Below are 23848 nucleotides of genomic sequence, written 5' to 3'. Positions count from 1 at the left end.
AACGCAGTGGGGGCTCCTCGCGAGCGAACCGTGATTTGGTTGCCGCGGCGCTTGTGTGGGATCATGAAGGGCACGTGCTCGGTGTACGGTCACCACCCGTCCCTTCCCCAGCCCTTCCCACCAAACGCCCCCCCCACCCTCCCCACGCGCCATCCGCGCGTCTCCCCGCCGCGGCTGAACCGCGCGGCCCTCACCTCCGACGATCAAAGCGCAAAGCAGGGCCGTTGCCACGGTGACGGCGCTGGCCAGGCCCCTCGTCATGGTGAGGTCAGGCGTCGGGGTCGGAGGACATCACAGCCGCACGTCCGTCCGCGCCCAAACGCGTCGCTGCCGCCGCCACCTCCTCCGTGTGGCCACCGCGCTGAAACGGGAACGGTTCAGTTGGCGCAAAGCCACCAATTACTGGGTGCCGCGTGCACCGAGCGCGATGTGGAACTCGGAACGAAGCGGGGACGGACGGCTCGCGTCCCGCCTCCACCCTTGCCTCCCTCTGCTGCCCCCCCCCCCGCCCGCCACCACAACGCCCCACCCCAACACCACCCCCGTTTCGCTCGCTGGCAATCTGGATTCGTCTGTTGACGCACAATTGGGATGGCATTGAGAGTTTGTAAATAGGAGCACGCGGCCGCGAGAACGTACACCCCGGGTCCGTGACATATCACGTGGGCCCCGCTGGTGGACGGGACACGTAACTCGAGGGGGGGGCGATGGCCGACGGTCGGAACGCACGCGGCGTCCGAGAGGGAACGTCCGCCGGCGAGATGGAGCGATGAAAGCGGCGCGTGTGAGCCGGTGCCATGTGGATTGTTACACCGCAGAAACGTGAGGGGCGGCGGGGGCGGCGGCTCGGTGTGGAGGCCTTCGTCCAGCAGTGGATTGTCCACGGCTGATGATGATGATGATGATTACGAATAAGAATTGAAATCGCTCGGCGTTACGAGGTTGAAATGTATCCCAGGGGAAACTGCCTCGCCTTCGAGATTGCTTCCACGTCGCCGTGTGCCGGGGTTCGCGGGTCGCTGACGCATCACGCGTCGCTGTGCTGGGGGCCCCAGCGGCGCGTTTCTGAACTCGCACAAAGCCCTCGGGGGGGGGGGGGGGGGAAGGGGGGGCGGGCGGGGGCGTCTACCTCGATGGCCAACGGAGCTCCGTGACGGCCAGCGCAGGGGGCGAACGGCTGGGTACGGCGTGCGAGCGTCGGCACTCCAAGTACCGAGCAGGGAGTCGGACCCCACGAGTGGCCGCCACCGAGCGTCGCGGCGGGCTATTTGAACAAATCCCGGGCTACTCCTAGGATGACTCGGCCTTAAACGAGTTCCTGGTGCGGTGTGTGAAAACGTTGGCATTTGGGGAGTCAAAGGTTGTGGCTCATGGCTACACCGTCACCTCGTGTACCTTGCTGGCCTTCAAAGGTGCTCGCTAAAAGCACTTGCCTGCACAGCCTACGCAGTTCTTTTGTCTTTGTGCGCGCGTGCGTACACATTTTGCACAATGGGATGGGGCTGTGCGTTGGAAACGTTCAGTAATAGCCACTGAAGGACGGTCCGTGTATCCACGTGTGCGTGTGCGCGTGTGCGTGTGTGTGTGTGCGCGTGCGATAAACTCGACGTTTTTCCAATTTCCTCTGAAATTGAATTGAATGCTGCGCGCATGCAGCAACAGATCGCGAGAAACGTCACCGCGTCGCCTCTCCCCCCCCACCCACTCCCCCGTGCATGGGGGAGGGAACCGCAGAGAGACGATGACTCTCCGTGGCCGCACACACGCACGCACCTGCGCACCACACACACACGCGCGCTACGCATCACGCGTCGCCCGTCAGCACCCACACCTGGGCCCACACCTGAGCTCTTGGCTCCCGCGGCTCGCGATGGAAAGGTCGGCGAGTTAAAATCGTGATCGCAGGCATCCACCACTCGGCCCATCATCCCTCCTGGGGCCGATAAAACGTTGTACCGCTTTTTTACGTGTTCAACGGCGGGTATCCGATTGGCAGGCTCACTCCTGCCACGGGATTGTGGAATTTCCTGCATTGGCTCGGGGTCACTGGGGCAGAGAATCACTTCCATTGGGTTCGGGTTAGGATTAGAGATGGGGGTTGGGAAGGAATGGGGTTAAGATTTAGGGTTAACGGTTAGGGAAGAGGTTAGGCACAAGGTTAGGAGTCGGCAATATATTTGTAGTGAGGGATAGGGTTATGGATCCAGTCAGAGACGGGGTCTGGGCTCTGTATCGGTTTAAGATTTAGCGTTGGGGGATAAGGATTTGGTCAACTTAAAGGATGGTGTAAGGGTTGGGGTCGGTGATGGAACGATTTGGACACGGCCCTCTCATTTCCGCGGCGCCAGCGCTGCAGTGGAAAGGCCGACTCGGCGACTCCACTCTTCCCTCGTCGGCAAAATGAATTACTTTGTGTAACACGGAGGTGATCCATTTACAGATACTCCGCTGACTTGTATTGACCCTTCTGCAGCAGGTGATTAAATAATGTGACGGCTGTGTCAGCCAGCGTGGATAGGGATGGAGTAAGAGGACGTGGTAAGCGTTTATGGGTTTAATGGGAGACGCATAGAGGTTTTGAAAATGTATAATGTAGTTTCCCCCATAATTTATGCACACTTTCATTGGGTATCTATAAATGGATCACTTTGTATATCCTGAATTTATCTTATTTATTGCTGTGTTGTTTTATTACCACTGGGTGACACAACACTATGATTTGCTCGTCAGCCTTGTTGCCATTAATTTAGTTAACCTTTTGGAAGGTTGCGAGTCGTTCAAATCGCGATTCCGGGATCGGCTCGGCCCACCATCCCCTCTGGGGGTCGATAAAATACATACCATTTTTTCGGGAAGTCAACAGTTTTTGTCTTTATCGAGAGCGACTATCGCTCCCTGCCATAGGAACGTGGAACTTGCACCACTGGCTCCGGGCAGGAGATGAGCAACGCCCAATTATCACCTCCTCTGTAGGTTTGAGCTGAGAGATTTCCTCTTCCTTTTTGAGATGTAACCTCTGTGGTGTCGCGCGATTTCTCTCGCTCAACGTCGGACCTGGTCGCCTATGGCTGTCTCTGTAGCCCAGGGCCTCCTTGAAAAATGAGACCTCTCATCTCTGTGGATTGTCGCAACGCTTGAACGCTGCGGGATGTCGGTTCGACAGAATCGATGTGAAGGAGGCTATTTGGACCGGCGTGTCGATATTTCCTTCCTCTCAGTGGCGGGGAACACAAAAAAAGAAAGGGCCACGTTATAATTTTTATTAACCCATTTCTCCGTGTAATAAGTTCACTGGGGAGCGGCGGTGCAGCAGTTAGCGCACTGCGCTACGAACCCGTCAACCTGCGTTCATTTAAGATGGTCACCGCATCGCGCGCTTTCGGATGTGCTTCTGTGACCGTCTGGAACGCTCTTCCTTCCGATATCAGGAAGCCACTGGAGCTACGCACTTTTAAATCATCATCTAGATTTAAAGATAATTTCTTTAGAATATATTTTTGTGTTCAGTTTGTTGTCCCTGCTCTGCACCTCCGATTAGCAAAGTTGGCTACGTACGGTGCGAAAGAAGTTCAACACATATACATTTCCCGGCCACAGCTGATATCAGTGGAGAGCAATATATGAACCTGTCCTGGGTCCGCCCCCCCACCCCTCTCTCTCCCTCACCATGATGAACCCACATTGACCCAGCATGGCGAGGCATGGTCAGACAAGTATCCATGATTTAAATTTCGATTTAAAACTTTCGTGACTGCAGGGTTCATCTTCTTGGTTCTTTCGGTAAAGTCACGTAGAAGGGAAGTAATAAAATAATGAAAATAAAACATAATAAATCATTCAGACGCTGTCTCCCCAACAGACCTGGTCTTTACCTGAGGACGGCTGCTTGCGTTGTGGCCGAAACGTCGTGAGAATTATTTTATTATGTTTAATTTTTATTATTTTATTACTTCCCTTCTACGTGACTTTACCGAAAGAACCAATAAGAAGTATCCATGACTGTCACGGCTATGGGAGGCCCTCATCCAGCGGTCTCGTGACAAAGGAGGCTGTAAATTTAAATTCTCTCAAGAAATCTCACACGTTACACTTCATCGTCAGTGGAAAAATCTTCATCCCCAGGGCTCAATATCAGCCAAATCTGTCCGGATCGGTGAACACATTATCTTACACAGCACACCACTTCAAGTATGCCTATTGCTGTAATGGCTGGGCCTACTATTAGCCACGTGACCCGATTAAATATTTAGTGAGAAACTTTGCACTCGATCTATATAGAGACATATAACATACTCGCATAAAGTTCCAAAGACTCGCACAGAGACCCATAGAAATACACAGACGCTAATAGACTTGCATAGAGACCCATGACTCGTAACATGTACACGGGGCTTAATTCATAATAAAGGTTTTTGGGTTAGATCGCATTATTTATAAATGTGTCATAACCCTCCACCACCCGACATGGCCAAACAGTAAAAAAAGTGTCACGTTGACTAAAGACAAAAAGTTCACTACTTTAGCCCACCGGTGTGTTGAAGCGTGAATCCACAGCATTTACAGTTTTTGAGTAGTGCGACGTTTCGCTGGTAATTACATCCAGCATCATCCGGCAATTCTTTAGAATTCTGGCGGTGGAGGGTTACGACACATTTATAAATAACGCGATCTAACCCAAAAACCTTTATTATGAATAATATTGGTCGCGAAAGCCTACGTGTTAAACGGGGCTTAATCTCAGCTGCATCTGTCCAAATACAAACGCAAAGAGCTCCTCGCCCCAGCTGCTCGCTTTGCACCGGGCTCTCTAGCCGGCTCGGCTGCCCACAATATGTCTGCACCCGGCACGGCACGTCCAAGACGGCTCTTGCTACAACGTCCGCGGTTGCTAATCGTGACGACGCGCCGCCTGCATACCGCGGTCTACCAGCGGACCCGATCTTTACAAATATTCGGTGCGAAATAAAGCCCCGCTCTAAACGAAGCGTCAACATCAAAGCCGCGTCCCCACGAGCGCGCGATAATCGAGTCTGGCTGCGCTGCCCTGGGGAGGGGGTGAGGCCGCTGCCGTTAATTGAAGGAGTCGGCAGGAAGGGGCCGGGGGAGAGTGCGGCTGACGCTGCGACTCGCGAAGAATATCGCACGAATCTCTGGCACGTGAACGTCGAGATGCAAACGGTGAATTGCTTCCCAGTCGGCTTGCATTCTTTTGTTTTATACCCCCCCGCCCCCCGCCCTCTCCTTCACTGGTGAGAGGAGTGGGGCTCAGGGCAGGCTCACTTCACGGCCGGCGGTCGGGATTAACGACGGAGTGGCGGCGCCAAGGGAGGAGGGAATAAGCTCCAGAGACGGACGTGCTCCGTGGAGATGGAGCGATTTGAAATCCGCGCGCGTGCAGAGATGGGGCTGGGGCCCTTTTATTACATCATCGTAGGATCGTGAAAGGATAGTGGGCAGCTCGGAAAGGGGGTGGCGGGCCTTCATCCAGCAGTGGATTGATCATGGCTACTGATGCTGATGACAATGATGAAGAATGATCGGTGATTGTGTTTTGTTTGTTCCCCCCTACCCCCCCCTTGCTAATTTCCATTCGCGACAAGTTGTGCGCATGGCGATTTGAGGGCAAAACTGTCCAAGACAAACAACAAAAAGCCACCGCTGCTACCATGGCACGGCTGGATAGTCTCGGTGGTAGACTGGAGCACGTGGCACGTGGCACGTGACCTAATAGCAGCCGGACACAGACGTGGAGGTATACTGGATGCAGTGTACCGGGCGCGCACATACTCTCCGGGTCGTCGACGCGGATTGACCCGGCTAAAATTGAGCCCTGGGGACTGCTCGACTTTAAGAGGCGGAGCGGAGGGTTTTGCTCGTCCGTTGGGAGATGGCAGCTTGTGCAGCGCTGTGAACCCGAGTGTCTCTGGGTCACGTGTCGCCACGATATATACATGTCTCGCGAGCCACATGTCAGTGAGTCACGTGGTCTCGCAAAGCCACGTGATCCATGAAGCATACATCCTCAAGCAGCCACGTGTCTCTCGTGTGTCCCACGAGGCGCGCGTCACCGTCAGCAACGCATCTCCACGAGGCGACCCTGCGCTGCATCTCGCTCGACGCCAGTGGCAGGGACGTACGACGTTGCCCACCCATCTCCATTCTCCATGGCAAAGCGAAAATAACAATCTAAATAATAGAGATAAAGAAATCGCCTGAACAAAATTAAATATGCTTGACTTTCATGCCGTTACAAATGACAGGGCACTGGCGGATGAATTTTGGCAACTTGCAAGCCATGTAATATTCATGAATTCGCGGTTGGCGGGCCATGCGTTCGGGCTGCCGGCGGGTTGATTAAGTGTGGCTCCTCTCAGCCCTCGAATGGGTTTTTTACTCCGAGCCCTGACGGTCTCACTGGCACAGCTTCCGCGTGCACGCGAGCGGCGGCTGAGCCCTTGAGATCCGACGGTCGTAAACGGCGCGCGCCGCCACTCTGCCACGTGCCAGGTGTTTTATTTCCCTTTCCGTAAACGGTAGAGCGGATGAAATAAAGTGCGAAAGGATGGAATTACTCGGAAACAATTTCGGTGTCGCACAGATTTTAGACGACTCTACAACTGAACTATGCTTCATTTTACCAGGAAAGGCCCACTGAGCGATGTAACTCCGTTTCAGAAGCGAGCTGGTCACAAATGATAGCTCACACGAAGTGGCGTATCAAAATATATAGCAGCCAAATACTCTAAACGCGTGTTTCTAAATGTGGAGGGAAAAACCGGAGGGCCCGGATAAAAATACACGCGACCACGGGGAGAACAGGCATCAGGGTCGGGATCAAACTCGCGACGTCCTGTATACCAGGCTAGGAAGTTAACATCTCACCACCATGGTAGAATGAGCAGTGCTGAGTCCCTGGTGAGCCCAGCGAGCTGAATTGCAGAGAGATTTCCGAATGGACTCTACGTCTTGGGGTGTGGAACCGATGGCACAACCTGGATGACAAAATCTGGAGAAAAACCACGACAATTTTTCCGTCTGGAAAGGACGGGAGTTTGAGTGGAAGAAGTGCTCCGGTGTGCCCCCTTGTGGCTGATGGACGCACCTCCCTTCTCTACGGGATAGAGTGTTGCCCCCTTGCACGTGTGGGGTTTCTCCGGCTGCTAAGGCTTTCTCCCGCGCGTGTAACCACTCACTGATTGTCTGAACATATCATCTCAATACATAGAGGACCGCAGAGCCTGGGCAATCGTTGGCAGCGACGGCTCTCCACCGCCACCTGGCTCCTGCTGCTGCCCTCCCTGCTCGTCCGTGGATCCTCAACAATCGCGAGAAGTGCGATTTGCATGAACGACGACGACTCTGAAGATAAAAAGTAAACGTGATTAGTGGTATTTTATGACGGGGGGGGGGGCGGTGGTGTTGGGTGCAGCGGTTGATGTTTCATCGCTCGCACGACACGGAATTGTCTCGTGGCGGCGTGGGAGAGCGTAGGCCACTGGGGGAGACAAAGGCGGCCGGGTGCGATACCGGCCACACCGTGCCGGTGCTAACGTCGCTCGCCCCAGCCGGGTGACACAGGCAACACGGTGTGGGGCCTCCGTCCCATTTCTGCGTCCTGCTGGCGCCTGCTTTAAAATATATAAATATATAAATGGACGGTGCGCCACGTGCGGTGGAAATTGAATCGGATAAAATCCGTCTCTTAAGCCAATTGTGAAAATGACGGATTTTTATTATTGGATTTCAGTGGAGTGAAACACCCTCGGACTGCGCGGGTTCTATTACCCTGTGTTGATCACCCACAGTGCAGCCACGGTGGGCGAGCCGTCACCAGGCAGCAGCCACTGCCATTGCAGCGCGAGTGGTATACTGGATGTGGTGTGTGGGGTGCAGACATGTTTAGTTTGAGGCTGACCCGGGCACATCGCCCGGGTGAGAAGTGAGCAGCTGTCGGGAGCTCGTTGCGTTTCTAATTGGACACGATTGGTGCCTGCGCTGTGTTTGCATATCCTTCGTGCGTTTGTATTTTGAACGAAATTGTATTTTTGGGGGTCAGTGGCACCATAAAATATAACGTTGCACACGGCACACAACATCCAATGTTACTCCCTCGCTGCGTCTGTCCCGTGTCTAGACCCACTGCCGTCTACCAGGCACCCACGGAGTATTTCTGCACCTGGAGCACAACGCATCTCGAATGCCCATGTGGCTCCTGCCTCTAGAACATCCCCAGTCCCCCAGCGACCTGGAAAATACAAAGCGAGAAATGAATCCCCCGCAATGCGATGCCACCCGTCCTGAGCGCGTGTGTCTCGAAAAATGGGACCCTTTATCCATCACCAGAGCACGAGGCCGATCGATTAATGGGCTGTTTCCGTGTTGAGAGCCAGGTTGAGCAGGGACGTTTGCTGACCTTTGACCCCACCACCCACTCCAAGCAGAATTGGGCCTGGTTAGTGGCTGCATGGGAGACCACCATGCATAACAGGTTGAGATCGGCCGTTCGGCTACATGGTGGGCCGCAGAGAGCAGTGCGGCATTAGCGCGTTGTTGTACTGCACTTGTATGTTCCCTGCGTGAAGGCGATTGTCCGGTTGAGATGTTGTGCCCTTGGCACTGGACGCGTCGTCTTTCCGGGGTCCATAAGGTACTGACCCGGCGGGGCGAACCCCACTGTGCGGGCTCCCCCGACGCCTTCAAACTTAAGCGGAAGTCTTACATCTGACACCGTGACGTCGAAGTGCGGAGCCCCCTAAAGCACGGGGACCGGGGCGGTCGCCCCATTTTGCCATACCCTAGGGGACGGCTCTGGGGACAGCTGCCGATGAGCAAATCTCACTCGGGCCAGCGATGTTTCAAGTCTGGCGCCAGAGCGCACAGGCAGCTTCTCGTGAGTCTGTCTTCTGGTGGAGGCGATGAGATGGGGGAGGGGGGGGGGGCAAGGTGAAGTATGGCCACTCGGGGCCGAGTTGGCCCCAAGCCACGTGGGAGTTCCTCCGGCGCGGACACTGGAAGGGCGACGCGTGCCAGCACGCAGATTGCGGCGTCTGGGTTTGAGCGGCGTTAGCCGGGGAAGAGGAGCAAGAGAAATGATCTCGTATCTCAGTAATCACATTGCTCGCACCGAGTAATTAATGGGCTCCGTAATGGATTCCACGTTAATAAACATCCACGCACGTGACCCCTGCCGAGTGAGTGCGGGGCGGTGTCCAGTTCCGTCGGTCACCCCGAGCCAAAAATGCACCGGTGCTCCACTCCTTGCTTACAGCCCCTGCAGAACCCGTGGTGGAAATTCCGCATTCCTATGCCGGGTGGGGGGAGGGGGACGAATTTATCCTTAGGTAAACCACTGTTGGATTCCAAACTAGGTGGTGCTCATTTTATTAACCCCGGAGGGATGATGAGCCGCTCGCCCTACCACCGAGCTATGGGGGCCAAGTGTGCGAACATTTCACAATTGCAGCACGACTGTCGGAGCACCACAGAGGCCTTCATCCAGCAGTGGATTGCGCAAAGTGGCTTGTATACGATCACTACATCACCGTCGTTAACGTACGCGGCACCGTACGCACGGAAGCGACCTTCGAGCCGGCCGTGCCTCGCTCTCCGTCGATATCCCCTCCGCTCTGACGGCGACACTTAAATAACGAGATTACATTTGGCGAGCGACAGTGCCAAGGGCACGACGTCTCGGACGAGACGAGGGGGGGGGGGCGTCGCCAGCCGTAGGGGGTTGTTCCTCCGGCATCTGTCAACGTCGCCCGGACGTCGCTGCACGTGACAACGGCTCGACGGTCAAAACAATTAAAAAAAACTCCCTCGGCCCCGGTGGAGATGGGAGTGTTTTTTTTTTTGCGCCCATCTTTGTCGGAGCGACCAGATGACGATCGCAAGCGGCGCTGGGCCTCTCGCTGACTTCTCGGCCGGGTTGTGGGCACGCTGCAGTAGGTGGCACGGCGCCGAGTCCTGCAGTAGCCACCGCCGCAGAGAGGGGGTATACTGGATGTGGTGTGCCGGAGTGCAAGCATTGTTTTCATTTTTTTTCCAGACGCCGACTCGGCTGGTCGTAAGTGGAAATATTTGTCGAAGTCGACTGGACGGATCATCCTTCTGCGATCCATAAGATACTGACCGATCACTGCTGAGTGAGCAGTCGTCGCCGTTTAATTACAATGGCTTCTACCACAGCAATGTGGAAATTCCACTGCTCGAGACGAGTGCAACCCCAATCGTGTGATTTGGGGAGACGCCCATGGGGATATTCACCTGCCCGGCCCCTCGCCACGAAGGAATGGCGGAGAAGTACGAGGGAGGGCTGTGACCGGATAGAGAGGCCCAAGAAGCTCCAAGGAAGGCCAGGAAGGATTGAGGAGGATCGAGAGTACCGAAGGGTCAGGGACGACCACAAAGGAGCGGAGAGGCCTAAGAAGGATCAAGAAGCACTGGGAATGACCAGAGAGGAACATGCAAGGGCCAGTGCAGGCAGTGAAGGCCTGGCGAGAACTGTGGACATCCATGACTCTACTGTGAAGGGCCAGGAGGGATTGTTCTGCCCCCACCCCCTGCCCACCTCCTCCCACCCCACTGATCCCGGCCCATTACCGTCAGCGGTGCTGCCCCGAAATATCGCGGCGGCAGCGGCCCCCGGCACTCAAACCGCCACCGCTCGCTCGCTCACGTGGCACGGCAGGCCGATGTCACGGTGGGTGCCGTGGCGATGCCACCGCCAGCCGGGAGCCGGCGGGCGGTGGAGCGACGCCCACACCCGACGTGGTCCCCTCCGCCCAGCGCGGCGGCTCGCGACACAGATGCGGGGAGGTGAAAGGGCGGCGCGGCGGTGAACGCGAACGCCATACGAGGCCGCCCACCTCAGTTGGATTCCCGGCCACGGCTAGCATCTGGCAGCCCTCCACCCCTTTCATCAAACTAACACTGACCAGCGTGATGAAGCATGGTCACACATCCCGACTGATATGGTGCGAGTAGGACTTCATCCATAAGTGCATTGGCAAAGGGGATGTCAAGTATTGTCAAGATAGGCGAGTGGCACAATCGTAGTTCAGCGATTGGTGAGATGTCAATATCAACTATAACCTACCGACCCGTGTCAATCCACTGCTGTATAAATAACTCCCCAGCTGTCGGTCATGGGTGTCGTATGACCATACCTCATCACGATGGCGCGCTAACCACCGCGCCACCGCTCCACCCAACGATTCGCCAAAATAGATTCGGCGTTGTAAATCGGTGCTCGCGCGGATAGATGGGAATTCTAGGGGCTTCGATATAAGTTGATAATTCAGATGGATGGATGGATTTTAAGATAAGGGGGGAGGTTAAAAGCCAAGATGAAATCGATAGCTATTTAGGTTGTTGAGAGAGAGAAATAAATTCGATGTGTTGGTAATCAGGAGGAGAGAGTCCGTCGAGAGAAGGCCTTCTCGCACGGGCATCGTAAAACATCTCTCGCCGTCCGTAAACAAGGACACTATCACTGCCACCAGCACCGAGGCGTCGTTTCACTCCGACAACAAATCGCCCCCTGATCACGGCGTATGCACGTTGCGTGTGTGTGTGTGTAGATGTGTGTGTGTGTGTGTAGATGTGTGTGTGTGTGTGTAGATGTGTGTGTGTGTAGATGTGTGTGTATTCTTTGGGTCTTTCGGCAAAACCACATAGACAGGTTCAAAGAAAATAACAAAAATAACAAAAAACTACGACGTTTCGATCACAACACAAGCGATCGTCAGAACAAGCGATCGTCAGGATGACGATCGCTTGTTTTTGTAATCGAAACGTTGTAGTTTTTTTATTGTGATCTAAACGTCGTCGTTTTTTGTTATTTGCTTTGAACCTATCTACGTGACTTTACCGAAAGACCCAAACAATACGAATTACTGCAGTCACGAAAGCTTTAAGTCAAGATTTAGATGTATGTGTGCGTAGTATAGCAGTTAGCGCGCTGCGCTACGAACCCAGTGACCCGAGTTCGATTCCTGCTCACGGCCAACACCCAGTGACGATTATCTGAACCGGTTCTGGGCCTCAAACGAGTACCTGGTGCGGTGTGTAAACATCGCCACTGGGGGCTCAAAGACGTGTGGGCGCGGTGCTGGCCACGGGCCCGTTCGTGTGCCGTGCAGGCCTTAATCGGTGCTACTCGCTCACAGCCCTTGTCCCAAAAGTCCGTTCTGACCATATGGGGGGATCTTTGTCGTCTTGTGTATAATACTAATCACGTAAATCCCATTGTCAATCTACTGCTGGATGAAGGCTTCCCCACACCGCTGGGGTGATTGAACCATACTTCACCACGTGTGTACAGAACGCACGTTGAACTTCTTTCGCGCCGTACAATTGGAGGTGTGCGTCGGCGCGCGCGCCCTGGCACGCTAACCGCTTCGCCACCGCTCCACCCCCACGCGTAGAACCCCGCGTGTTGTCTGCGTCCTCTGGAAGCTGGGAAATTACCCCGGGCGAGGCATCGCGAGGCTGTGACAGCCGTCGTGGGCGGCCTCGATTTGGAGCGCCGTAAAGTGCCCGACTCTCACCGGCGCGCTCCCTCTGCCGCGTGCGCCCCCTCCCCTCCCCGCCCCCCCGGGTAACGAATCGCGTTCGCCATCTCCTAACGTGATTTGCAGAGAGGTTCCAAACGCGCTCGCGAGAAGTATAAATGAAAAAAGACATCCGAGCAGTTGAATAGTAACGAGGAATCGGTGTCGGTGTATTCGGAGTGTGCGGCTCGGTGACTGGCCACCAACCCCCTCGTGTGCCGCGCCGGCCTTCATAGGCGCTGCTCGCTAACAGCACTTGCCCCGACAGTCTGTTAAGGCTATACTGGGAGGGAGGATATTTGTCTTTGTGGCTTGACGATGAGTAATGGTGGCGTAGCGGTGAAACTGCACAGGAGATCGCGTACCAGAAGGGCCCAGACTCCGGGCTGCCAAGAGGGGGGGGGAGGCATTAGGCATGAGGGCCTCAAATCATTTCCTTGTACCGTACCCGGGGCACATGCCAACCACACATTACACCATGGGCTGCAGTGTTAATCACTCTGGCTCACACACAGAGCCAGACACAGGGTGCCCAACGGTTCGGTAATAATTCAGGAGACTTACAAAGCCAGCCTCAGGCTATCAAGGAGATCAGTGTTAATTTAAGAGGCCCACAGAGCCAAACTAAGGCTACCCAAGGGGTTCAGTGTTAATTTAAGAGGCCCACAGAGCCATACTAAGGCTAGCCAAGGGGTTCAGTGTTAATTCAAGAGGCCCACAGAGCCAGACGATCGCTCCCCAATGGTTAAGTTGACGTCGTAGATGTTGGGGGTGCAGGTGGGGCACATTGCACTGCGCTTACGGGCCAGAGGGACCCAGATGCCCCGGGCTACGTTGAGTGGGGGGAGGGGTGTGGTTTTATGGGGGGGCGGGGGAGGAATTTAGCTGGGGGGTCCCATATCTTTCCTGGCACCGGGACCCGTGCCAACCACGCCACTGAACCCCGAGCTCGCGTGGTACCGGTGCTGTCCGCGCGCGTGGCGCGACCTTGCCTAAAGACGGGGAGAGTGACGTGAAAATGCTCGATCCGAGCCTTTGTCTATCCACTGGTGCATGAAGGCCTCCCCGTAACATGTTGCTTGTCTACTTTGTCTGAGCATACTTCGCCACGCTGGTCAGCGCGGGTTCGTGTGAAAGGCGGGGCGAGTTGGGGGGGGTGCTTCAGATATCACTCGCCACCGACGTTCGCCTCGGCACGGGATCACAATTGGAACTCGCTAACCGCTGCGCCACCGCTCCCTCCGGCCAACGTGGATATTACTATTATTATCAGCACCACCGAGTAGGCTGACGCGGATTGTGTAACAGCAGGTGCCCTGGCAGCAGCAGCAGCAGCTGCTCTGTACTGCACGCGCCGCGCTAATTGGAGAGTCGGGCGGTGCGGTGACCCCGCAGGGGCTCACGACGAATCGGCGACACGGGGAGAGGTTCTCTTTGAACCCGGAGCGAGCGCGAGACGTGGGGGCCGCGTGGCCCGCTCGTGTGTGGGAGCCGACACGAGGCCTACGCGGTAACCCGATCCTTAACCGTATCCGCCCAACCCCGATAGTCATAACCCTCGCCTCAACCCTGTGAGCCTATAACTCTACCCCTAACTACAATCTTAACCCGAGTCCTAAACGTGATGACCCTGTAAGCCTAGTCCTACCTCGAAACCCAGTTTAAATCCTGACCCCAACTCTACACTGAACTTTGACCATAATCATCACCATTACCCGAGCACTGACTGTGATCCCAATGCTAGACCGAGCCCTGACCCACAACCACACATCTACAAAGACGACGGCCACTGCATCGCGCGCTTTCAGATGCGCTTCTGTGGCCGTCTGGGACGCCCTTCCTTCCGATATTAGGAAGCCACTGGAGCTCTGCACTTTTAAATCGCCACCATCTCGAGTGAAAACTCGTTTCTTTAAAACTGCAGTTTGTGTTTTAGTTTCGTCGTCTTTCCCCCGCACCTCCGATTAGGCTGCGTACGGTGCGAAAGAAGTTCAACATACGTACATACAACACACGCAACAAACATACAACATGCATACACACAACATACATACTACACACATACATGCTACGTCCGTGTACCCCTAACCGCGGCGCCACCCAGCCCTACACTCACCCCAACGCAGCAATCTCCGCAGCGTTCAGAGCGCGTTCGCTCGCTCGCTCGCTGCCTGCCACGGGCGCGATAATCAGCACCAACAACAACAACTAAACAACCGAACAACAGCAACGTTACCGGTAGCAGTGTCATCGGCAGCGGCGGTGCAATCCACCTTCAGCGATGCACGCAGCTGGATCGCTGAGCGGTCGTGTGGCTGGGAAAGCTCACTAGTTAACTAACTTTGTAATTAGTTAACTAACTTGGTAACTAGTTAACTAACTTGGTCACTGTCTGGTTGTCTGACTTGTGGGTAGCTGGCTGGCTTGCTAGCTGAGACGCTAACTTGGTGACTGGCGGTTTGGTTTCTGGCGTGCTCGCCGGGCCGCTCGTTCGGTTGGCGTCTTCTCTGTGTCTGTCTGGACAGCCGAGGCGTCTTCTCTGCGCGTGTCCGGACAGCCGAGGTGTCTGGCTCACACTCTCCCTGCGGCTGCCGGCTCGGCTGCGCTGAGCCGCCGGCCGCACTCGCGGGGCGATGAGACGCGTCGCGACCTTCCCCGCCCGAGACTCCGCCGCTTCCTACTGCCGAGCCTTGGAGAGGAGGGGGGGGCTGTGGGGGCAGGCTCACCACGGGGCCGGAATGTAAACAGATGAGATTCCAGCAGGGCTGGCGAAGAGACACTGAGGGGGAGGGGTGGGGAGAGGAGGGGTGGGGGGCACTGCATTCGCCCTCGCAGGACGAGGCGCGCGACGAGGTTTTTTTTGCTGTCGTCGTTAAAGTCCGCGGTTGGTGCGAGCCAGGACGCCTTTCTCTCTGGGGCAGCGGGTCTCAAGCATGTGGAGCGAAACGTCGGACATTGTGCCGAACGCAACGCGCGGCGCGACCAGAAATCGCGTGGATTCCATTCGCGTGCGAATTTAAACCACTCGCTGCATGCGCACTGCGCGCGCCTGATGATTGTCATTCCGCTCTTATCTCGAGAAACGAAGGTCGCGAAACGATTTGGGTTGTTCAACGAGGATCTCCAACAAAATATGTGTGTGTGTCGGTGTGTGTGTGTCGGTGTGTGTGTGTCGGTGTGTGTGTGTCGGTGTGTGTGTGTCGGTGTGTGTGTGTCGGTGTGTGTGTGTCGGTGTGTGTGTGTCGGTGTGTGTGTGGGAGCGGTAGTGTAGCGGTTAGCACGCTGCGCTATGAACCTGGCAACCCGGGTTCGATTCCCGCTCACGGCCAACATCGGCGACGATTATCTGAACCGGTCATGGGCCTCCCCTAGGTCGGTTCAGCTTGAAATGAGTACCTGGTGCGGTGTGTAATCATCGCTACTGGGGAGACAATGGCGGTCGGGCGTGGTGCTGGCCACCCACCCCCTCGTGTACCGTTCCGGCCTTCATAGGTGCTCGCTAACAGCACTTGCCCCTACAGTCTATTAAGGTTATACGGGGGATCTTTGTGTGGCGGTGTGTGTGTGTGGGAGAGGGCGGGACCTGACCCCTGACCTGATAGCAACAACGAACCGCTCGGCAACCACCGCCTCACTGCCATCTGCGAGTTCAAAAAGCAAGGGACACCGATTGACCGCCAGTGCACGTTGGACAAGGCGATGAGCACGCGTGGGGATTGCAGACCATTAATGATCTTCTCCACTGCGGCGATTGGACGACTGCAGAGGCATCGAGTGGGGCCGCTGTGCAGCGTACACGGGTGCACGGTAAGCAGGCTAAACCCACTCTCTCTACATCGGCTTTAAATTCGCACTCCATAGGAGGCAAATTACTTTTCTCCCCCACTCGTGAGATAGGCATTGTGTGTGTGTGTGCGCACGCGCGAGTGTTTAGCGTGGCATTTAAAGCGATGCGGAGCTTTAGGCTGGGCCAGCCCGACGATTGAAACCAATCGAAATCCAGGCCCTGTTGATTTGTGGTTGCAGTCAAAAAAAAATATTGCGGTTTGAGATTTATTTTTGGTCGTAAGAAAGGTTTAATCCATAAAGCAGGTATTTTTTTGGGTTAGATCTCGTAAACATATCAATGTGTCGTTAAACCCGCCACCACCCGACACAGCCAATTAGTAATGTTTGTCACGTAAACAGAGCAATTCCTTACTAGCACAGCACACACAAGTGTGCTGGAGAGCCAGGCTACGCGTTACGTGCCGACGACGAACTACCGGCGACCCACACAATGTTCGGTGAGAAATCAATTCCTGGTTGCGAGACATAGACTCGACTATATGTGTGTACAATGTGAGCTTTGCAGGCCTTCGAGAACACCACAAAGGTTTGATTTCACCGCTCAACCACTCAAATCGCAGCCACCAATATCTATCGCTGCATGTACAGCCGTTTGGTCGGTCCACTGCTGGATGAGGGCCTTGCTCGTACAGCCTCGTGGCCACGCGTGTGAGAACCCGGTCCCTACGTTGGTCACCTATAACCAGCACTATCCAGGCGGAGCCCCGCTTCGCTTACGCGATCTCACAACATTGGGTGCATTGCGGTTTGATTTCGTCATGGAAAGTGTGTGCATTTTTGTGTTAGCAAAACATATTCAATTACTGTCTAACATCTAATAAAATACCACTGTTGCCCAAGCGAGACCCCATCGGCACGAGAACCCACCCTTACAAGGGGGGCCCGGGGTGTGTAATTTGCCACTGTATCTCAAGGCGGTAACGTTTAAAATGAGTACGTGAACTGTCAGCAGGAGGTACACAGATGCGGAGCGAGGGATACGGGAGAAGGAGCAGAGAGGGAGGAGGTGGGGGACGTAGCGAGAGAAAGGGAGGCGAGGACGGGGTCACTCGGTGTTGGAGAGTTTCCTTGCTCAGATGAGATTCTTCACTGCAACGTGGAGAGAAGCACGCTTGGCATTTCACCGAGCACCGAGAGACGCGGGGATCGGGTAACACACTCAACATCATCACCAGTAGCAGCATCAAGGACAAAATAACATTATTATCATTATAAGAAGCAGCAGGAGTAATGTAAATATCGATTCCAGCAGCAGCAGCAGCATGAAAACCATGAGCAGCCTCAGCATAATTAAAATCACCATCGTCAAAAGGTCACGTTCCATCCACTGCTGGATGAAGGCCACGTCATTGCCATCCCTCCACGCAGCTGCGATGCCACGATCCATCACGAGCCGTCGTCACGAGGCGCGTCCCCCCCCCACCGCTTTCCATTCCGTCGCCAGTCATCGGCCGTCGTCCCTTTCAACCTGCTGCGTGTGCACTCTTATCCAGGGGCTCACACGGCTGGCGCGCCTCTCCCTCTCGCCCTTCCCCTCCCCCCCTCTCTCTCGCGCGTCTCTTCCCCAATCCAGCGGGCGTCTCGCGTTCTCGTCTCGCCGTGTCAATCACGGGGCGAATACCTCCCCCCCCACCCATCCTCCTCCCCCCACGCCACTATGCACGGCGCACCCTTTGCGCCGTTGTTCCCTTTTATTTGCCACTGTCTGGGGTCCTCATCCGGGGGTGTTCGTCGCCGGCAACCTGCACTGACAATTTAAACTTATTTTCCCCTCCGCGGTGCTGGGGATCGCGCGCGCGTGTGTGTGTCCGTGTGTGTGTGCGTGCGTGTGTGTGTGTGTGGAACATCTTCGCCGGTTAGAAACATTTAGGCTGGCCTGCCTACGATCAATCCTGGGTTTAACCAGGCTGGATTGTGTGAGGAGCTCACAAATCCTCGAAAGATCTGGACAAAGTCCCATTGGTGAGCTCCTCTGGCAGGCGAGGCTGCGTTGGCTGGGCCATGTAGCCCGCATGCCCAGCCACCGCATGCCTAAGATGGGCCCCTGTGGAGGAGGTGCCGAGTGCTCGTCGCTAACACCCTGGCAGCATCTGTGCTGTGGCACAAGACCATGCCCCTCCAGCCTCCTGCTTGGCTACTCACCAGAGTCAACTACTCACTCGCGCACTTCCTCTGGCACGGGAAACACCGGCTCAGGCCGGGCGTTCTCTGCCTGCCGGTGGGCGAGGGAGGCCAGGGTCTGGTGGACGTCGCCGCCAGGGTCACGAGTTTCAGGCTCATGGCCGTCAGGCGGCTGCTGTACAACCTGGAGGAGCTACCCTGGAAGTCGCCGGCCCTCGCCCTGCTGAGGAATGCAGGGGGGTGCCTGGGGTACGGAAAGGAGCTCTTCCTGATGGACCTGAGCCTGTCGACTACACGAGGCTGCCAGGTTATCACCAGAGCCTCTTGGAAGCGTGGCGGAGTTTCGAGTGGAGCAGAACGCGCGTGTCCTATGACCTCGTGCAGTTCCTGAACGAGCCCTTATTCTGTAACGGCCTCTTCCAGGGGACCAGAGGAGAGAGGACCCTGGCTCTACGCCTCACATCAGCAGGGCTGCGGACAGTCTTCCACCTCGTGCAGGCCCACCAGCCCAAGTGGAAGACCGCAGCTGAGATCGCCAGCACCGCTAGGGGACTCCGCTCCACGCTAGTCGCGGAGAAGCTGCTGCGGGACGTGCTCCGCGCCATGAAGGAGCTGCGCCTGAAGCTGGAGGCGCCAGGGGATGGTGGCGGCCCTCCCCCCCTCCCCCTTCCTCCTCTTTCCCGGAGTTGTGCTTCTCCTGCGCGAAGCCCCCTGGCCACAGCGACTCCGGCAAGCTACTGAAGCTCCGAGGCTGCAGGAACGTACCCTTCAAGAGTGCCCCGAACACAGCGCTCTACACGTGCTGTGTCAAGGCGCTCTACACGTGCGGTGTCAAGGCGCTCTACACGTGCGGTGTCAAGGCGCTCTACACGTGGGGTGTCAAGGCGCTCTACACGTGGCTGTGTCAAGGCGCTCTACACGTGCTGTGTCAAGGCGCTCTACACGTGCTGTGTCAAGGCGCTCTACACGTGCTGTGTCAAGGCGCTCTACACGTGCGGTGTCAAGGCGCTCTACACGTGGCTGTGTCAAGGCGCTCTACACGTGCTGTGTCAAGGCGCTGCATTCCCGGGACCTGGCCGACCTACCGGACACAATGGAGAGACAATTTCTCTCCTCTCATTCTGGTCGCCCCTCAGTGGAAACAAATGTACAAGTCTCCCCCGTAGCCAAACGCTGCGGTGACCTCCAGTGGAGATTAGCACACTTGCACGTTGCCATCGGCCAGGGGTAACAGACTTGTACATTTCCTGCGGTGCCAGGGAGGATCTGCCCCACCAGTACTTACGCTTCCAGCGGTTCAAACCAATGTTCCGCCTTTTGGGGGACATCTTCAGGAAACTGGGGGTGCCCTTCTACAACAGCAGCTTCGTATGTGGGGTGCCTTACCTGGCTAACAAGCGCCATGACCTCGCCAACTTCGCCTGTGCTCAGGCGAAGTTGGCGGTGTACAGAACAAGAAAAAAAATGCTGGAGGGTGACACCGACGGCTGCTCTGTGGTGCTTCCAGTGTGCAGGGGCCTGCTTAAGGCGCGGCTCCGGCTGGAGCACGCCATGTACCACACACATGTCGGTGATGTGCAGCGCGTCTTCTTCGAACGCTGGGGAGCCGGAAAAGCCCCTCTCTGTACCAGCGTGGACGGCACCCTCGTGTTCACCTTCTGTAGCGCTCGCTCGTCACCGTGGCGTGAGCGATGGCCACCAGCACAATCACGTGATTTTTATTTTGTGTTGTACGCAGCGCATTTAGCGCCACAGTGCGTGGATGTACAGTGTTGGTTATGTGTTTGCTGGTGACTTTGTGTATTTCGCCTCCAGTGCTGTTGCTGCTGGCGGCAATAAAAGTTGTTTAAAAGTCAAAAGTCTGTGTCACTCTCTCCCTTTCTCTCCCTCTCTCCCACCCTCTCCCACTCTCTGTCCCCCCACTCTCTCTCGGTCTGCTGCACTCTCGCTGTGCATCTCTTGCGATGTTTACGTGTTTGGTCGCCTGTGGAAATGTATGAGCAGAGCACAATGGGACCCTGATATGCGACTCTTCTCGGCTGGATTGCTTCTTGGTTTTAACGCGAGGGGTGGGGGGGGGATCGTGAGTCATCTGGAGCGATTAAACAGAGCTTAATATCTCACCAAATCTTATCCGGAGCGCTGGTAGAAGGGAGTAGGCGGCAACGTTGGAAGCAGCAGCCACCGCCGCAAAGACCGGCGTACTTGAAGTGGTGTGCCGGGTGCGGGATGTATTTTCTGGGTTTCCGGTTTGGGCAGACCCGGCTGAATTGAATAAATCTTCCTGGAGGCATCATCGATGCATTAATTGTTGAGTTCACACTCGATGTGAGCTCACTGTGCACGCAATCCCACCGGGGTGATGCTGAATATTGGGGCTTTGTGAAAACTCTCCGGACAGTAAGTCCGCCACAGCGGTGGGGCGATGAGATCGGCACGTGCGTAGGCGCTGGATGGATTGTTGCTTAGCGGACCGTGATGGGTGGATGGGCAAGCAGGCTTGGGGAGGCCTTCATCCAGCAGTGGACTGATCAAGGATGGCGATCACGATGCCTTGTAAAGGGTTTACGTGACCTCTGCTGCCGCTAGAGACCAACACTATCGCACACAATAGAAGAAGAGAGCACACATTGATTCCTTGATCAAATCATAGTGGTGGAGGAGGGGAGGAATCATTACAGGCCCGGATTTAAGTGACAACCTAAATTGAATGTTGATCGGGGGGGGGGGGGTGCAGTCAATGGTGACCGGGTTGAGACTCAACTCTCTACGCCCCCCTCCCCCCCGAACTCTCGTTTCATCGCGGGCGGCTGAAACTCGCGATTCAATCCGGGAGACCTCAGCGCTGCCGGCTCAGCACTTGGGACACGGCCATTATACCCCCCCCACCCCCACCTGAGCCACTCGGCCACCTCTAACCCCTTCACGTGAGTATTTGTATACACAGTTGTTGTTGTTGTTGTTTATCATCTCACATCATTAGCTTACGCATTACCCTCCCCAGTAGCCGCCACCCACCTCCCCCCCCCCACATCTCTCCATTATCGACACTCGCCCATCATTCTCCTGGCTAATACAGCGCGCGGACCCCGACGTGAGAGGTGCGGAATGAGCGAGAGGTCGCGGGTCGATTCGTCCAATTATTTACAAAAAAAAATGTCCAGTTAAGGCACCCACTGAGCTCTACAAGCTCTGTTTCAGAAGTGACCTGCAGATCACAAATGACAGCCCGATGAAGCGGCTTAACATCATCTAGTCAACATCTCGCCACCGCCGCGCCCCTATACCTCGCGCGAATCCCCCGCTTCGCGTCGTGGAGCCACGTGGAGCCTCCCGGACGAGCTCACCTGGGCCCCTGGGCAGCATCGAGACGACCAGTATCTCGGGAACACTCGTCTGCACCGTTCATCTCGGGTTACAATCTCTCTCTCGCGCGCTCTCTCTCCCTCTCTCTCGTTGCCCCGTGGGCGGCGCGCGACCTTTTGAGAAACCCCGTGGGGGTTGTTGTGGTTATTTATTTATTTGTTTCGGCAGTTGCTTGCGGTACGGAAATAAAAGAGGCGGCAAAGTTTGCACGAAACAACAGAGGAGTGACAAAAAAGAAGCGCGAACTACAACATATAGGGGACCTGTCGAAGACCCGGGGGCGATTTGGTCGCGAGCGCCGATGGCAGAGGTCGTCCCCTACGGCCGCGTCGCCCTCCTCTCCCTCGTGGCGCGAGGCACGAGGGGGTCGTGGGGCGGTGGGATTGGCTCTCGTGCCGGAGAGCGACGCGTGATGATAATTAGTCGCCCCGGCGGATAACGAGAGAGGCGTCGTCACGAGAGAGGCGTCGTCACGGAGCGACGGTCGGCAGCTCGCGCTGTCCACCGTCGCTGTGCCCCTTTTTGCTATTAAAGGCCGATCGATCGCGGTTTTCTTTTCATTTCTCCACCGTAATCTCATTCTACTCCCCGTCATCCACCTCTCTCCCCTGTCTTCTCCTCTATTACCCACTATCCCCACTCATTCCCTCTCCCCCTACTCCCATAACTTACACACGCTTGTCCTCTCCCCTCCTCTCCCACGCCTCCCCTCTCCTTCCTCTTATCTGCTCTCCCCTTTCGTAACTTTGCCCCCCCCCTCCCGTTCCATCTCTTCCCTCTCCACCCCTCTCCCTATCCCCCTCCCGTTTCCCTTCCCTCTCCCATGCCCCACCCGCGCTCCCTTGCCCACCGGCACCGCGTGCATGGCACGGCTGTGAGCGAGGGCACAGATCACGCCGCCGCCCCCGCCGCCTCGGCACTTCGCGGGGACATCGCGAGCCCCGTTGCCGATGCTGTTCAGGTTGCTACGCACCACACGCGGCGGATGCTTAGCGGACACATCCCACGGGACGCAGAGGGATGCAGAGGGACGCGCGGTGGCTCTAAATAGAGAGAGACACCCGGCGCAGTGGTTAGCGCACCCCGAACCGAGTTCGATCCCCGCTCACGAAGAATAAAAGGGGACGGATAATCGAACCGGTTCTAGGGCTGCCCTGGGTCAAATGAGTACCTATTGCGGTTATTCTAACATCAGCACTCGGGATACAAAGGCGGCCGGGCGAGGTGTTGGCCACCCACCAACCCCCTTCGTGTGTCGGTGCCGGCCTTTATAGGTGCTCGCCAACAACACTTACACCAATAATCTGTTCGAGGATATACGGGGGATTCTTTGTAATGTTTAGCAATCATCAGGTGTGTGCAGGGTGTAACTAAACGGTTTGTAATCGAGTGGAAACGATGGGTAAACACGCGGGGAAGGCTGCCTTCGGTGGGTGGGTCAGGACAGCGTCGTAAACCCTCATCGTGTCTCGACCTAACCCAAGATCAAGAGGTCATCACGGCCGATTCCCGTGATGCCACCATCACCACCGCCACCACCACCACCTCGCCATCGCTTCATTCTGCAAGCTTCCCCAGTGGTCGCAATGTCGACGCTCAATCTCCAAGTTCGTTTCTCACCGGCTCATCACGGGCCACCGTCTGGCTTCAGGCCTCCCCCTGTGTTGCACAGCTTGACACGTCCTGCATGGACCGCTCTTACGGCGTGACGGCCACCACCGCCGCCACCGTCTGGCTTGGTATGTGAATGCAAACCGCCCGCACTGGTCGCCAAGGCGGAGGAGGAGGAGGAGGAGCGGCGTCTGTGGCAGCGAACAACAAGAAAGGCGCCTCGGGCGACAGCAGCGCAGCATCACCTCTGGAGCAGCACGCGTGCCCTGGACATCGCTCCCGAGGCAAAGTGACGTCACGGGAGCAGCGCAGACGTCAACAAACGGGAGTGCGATCGAAGATCCGAT

General features: G+C 56.1%; 1 protein-coding gene across 3 annotated transcripts in view; it reads right to left on the bottom strand.

Annotated features, from left to right (window-relative positions):
* Nucleotides 1-23848, bottom strand: part of SHISAL1 (shisa like 1) — a 109668-nt gene that overhangs the window by 11596 nt on the left and 74224 nt on the right. For 2 of the 3 annotated variants that reach the window (XM_078859275.1, XM_078859274.1), the window contains exon 2: nucleotides 195-361. In XM_078859275.1, coding sequence (XP_078715401.1) covers nucleotides 195-261 — 67 coding nt within the window. In that variant the 5' untranslated portion in view covers nucleotides 262-361. Of the gene's footprint in view, nucleotides 1-194; nucleotides 362-14790; nucleotides 15222-23848 lie in introns of those variants that run through there. The other variant, XM_078859276.1, reaches the window with a different exon arrangement.

Source organism: Lampetra fluviatilis, chromosome 8 (assembly GCF_964198595.1).
Source record: "Lampetra fluviatilis chromosome 8, kcLamFluv1.1, whole genome shotgun sequence".
Taxonomy (NCBI): Eukaryota; Metazoa; Chordata; class Hyperoartia; order Petromyzontiformes; family Petromyzontidae; genus Lampetra; species Lampetra fluviatilis.
The sequence above is the reverse complement of the archived record's forward strand: the minus strand, read 5'-3'. Positions and strand labels throughout refer to the sequence as shown.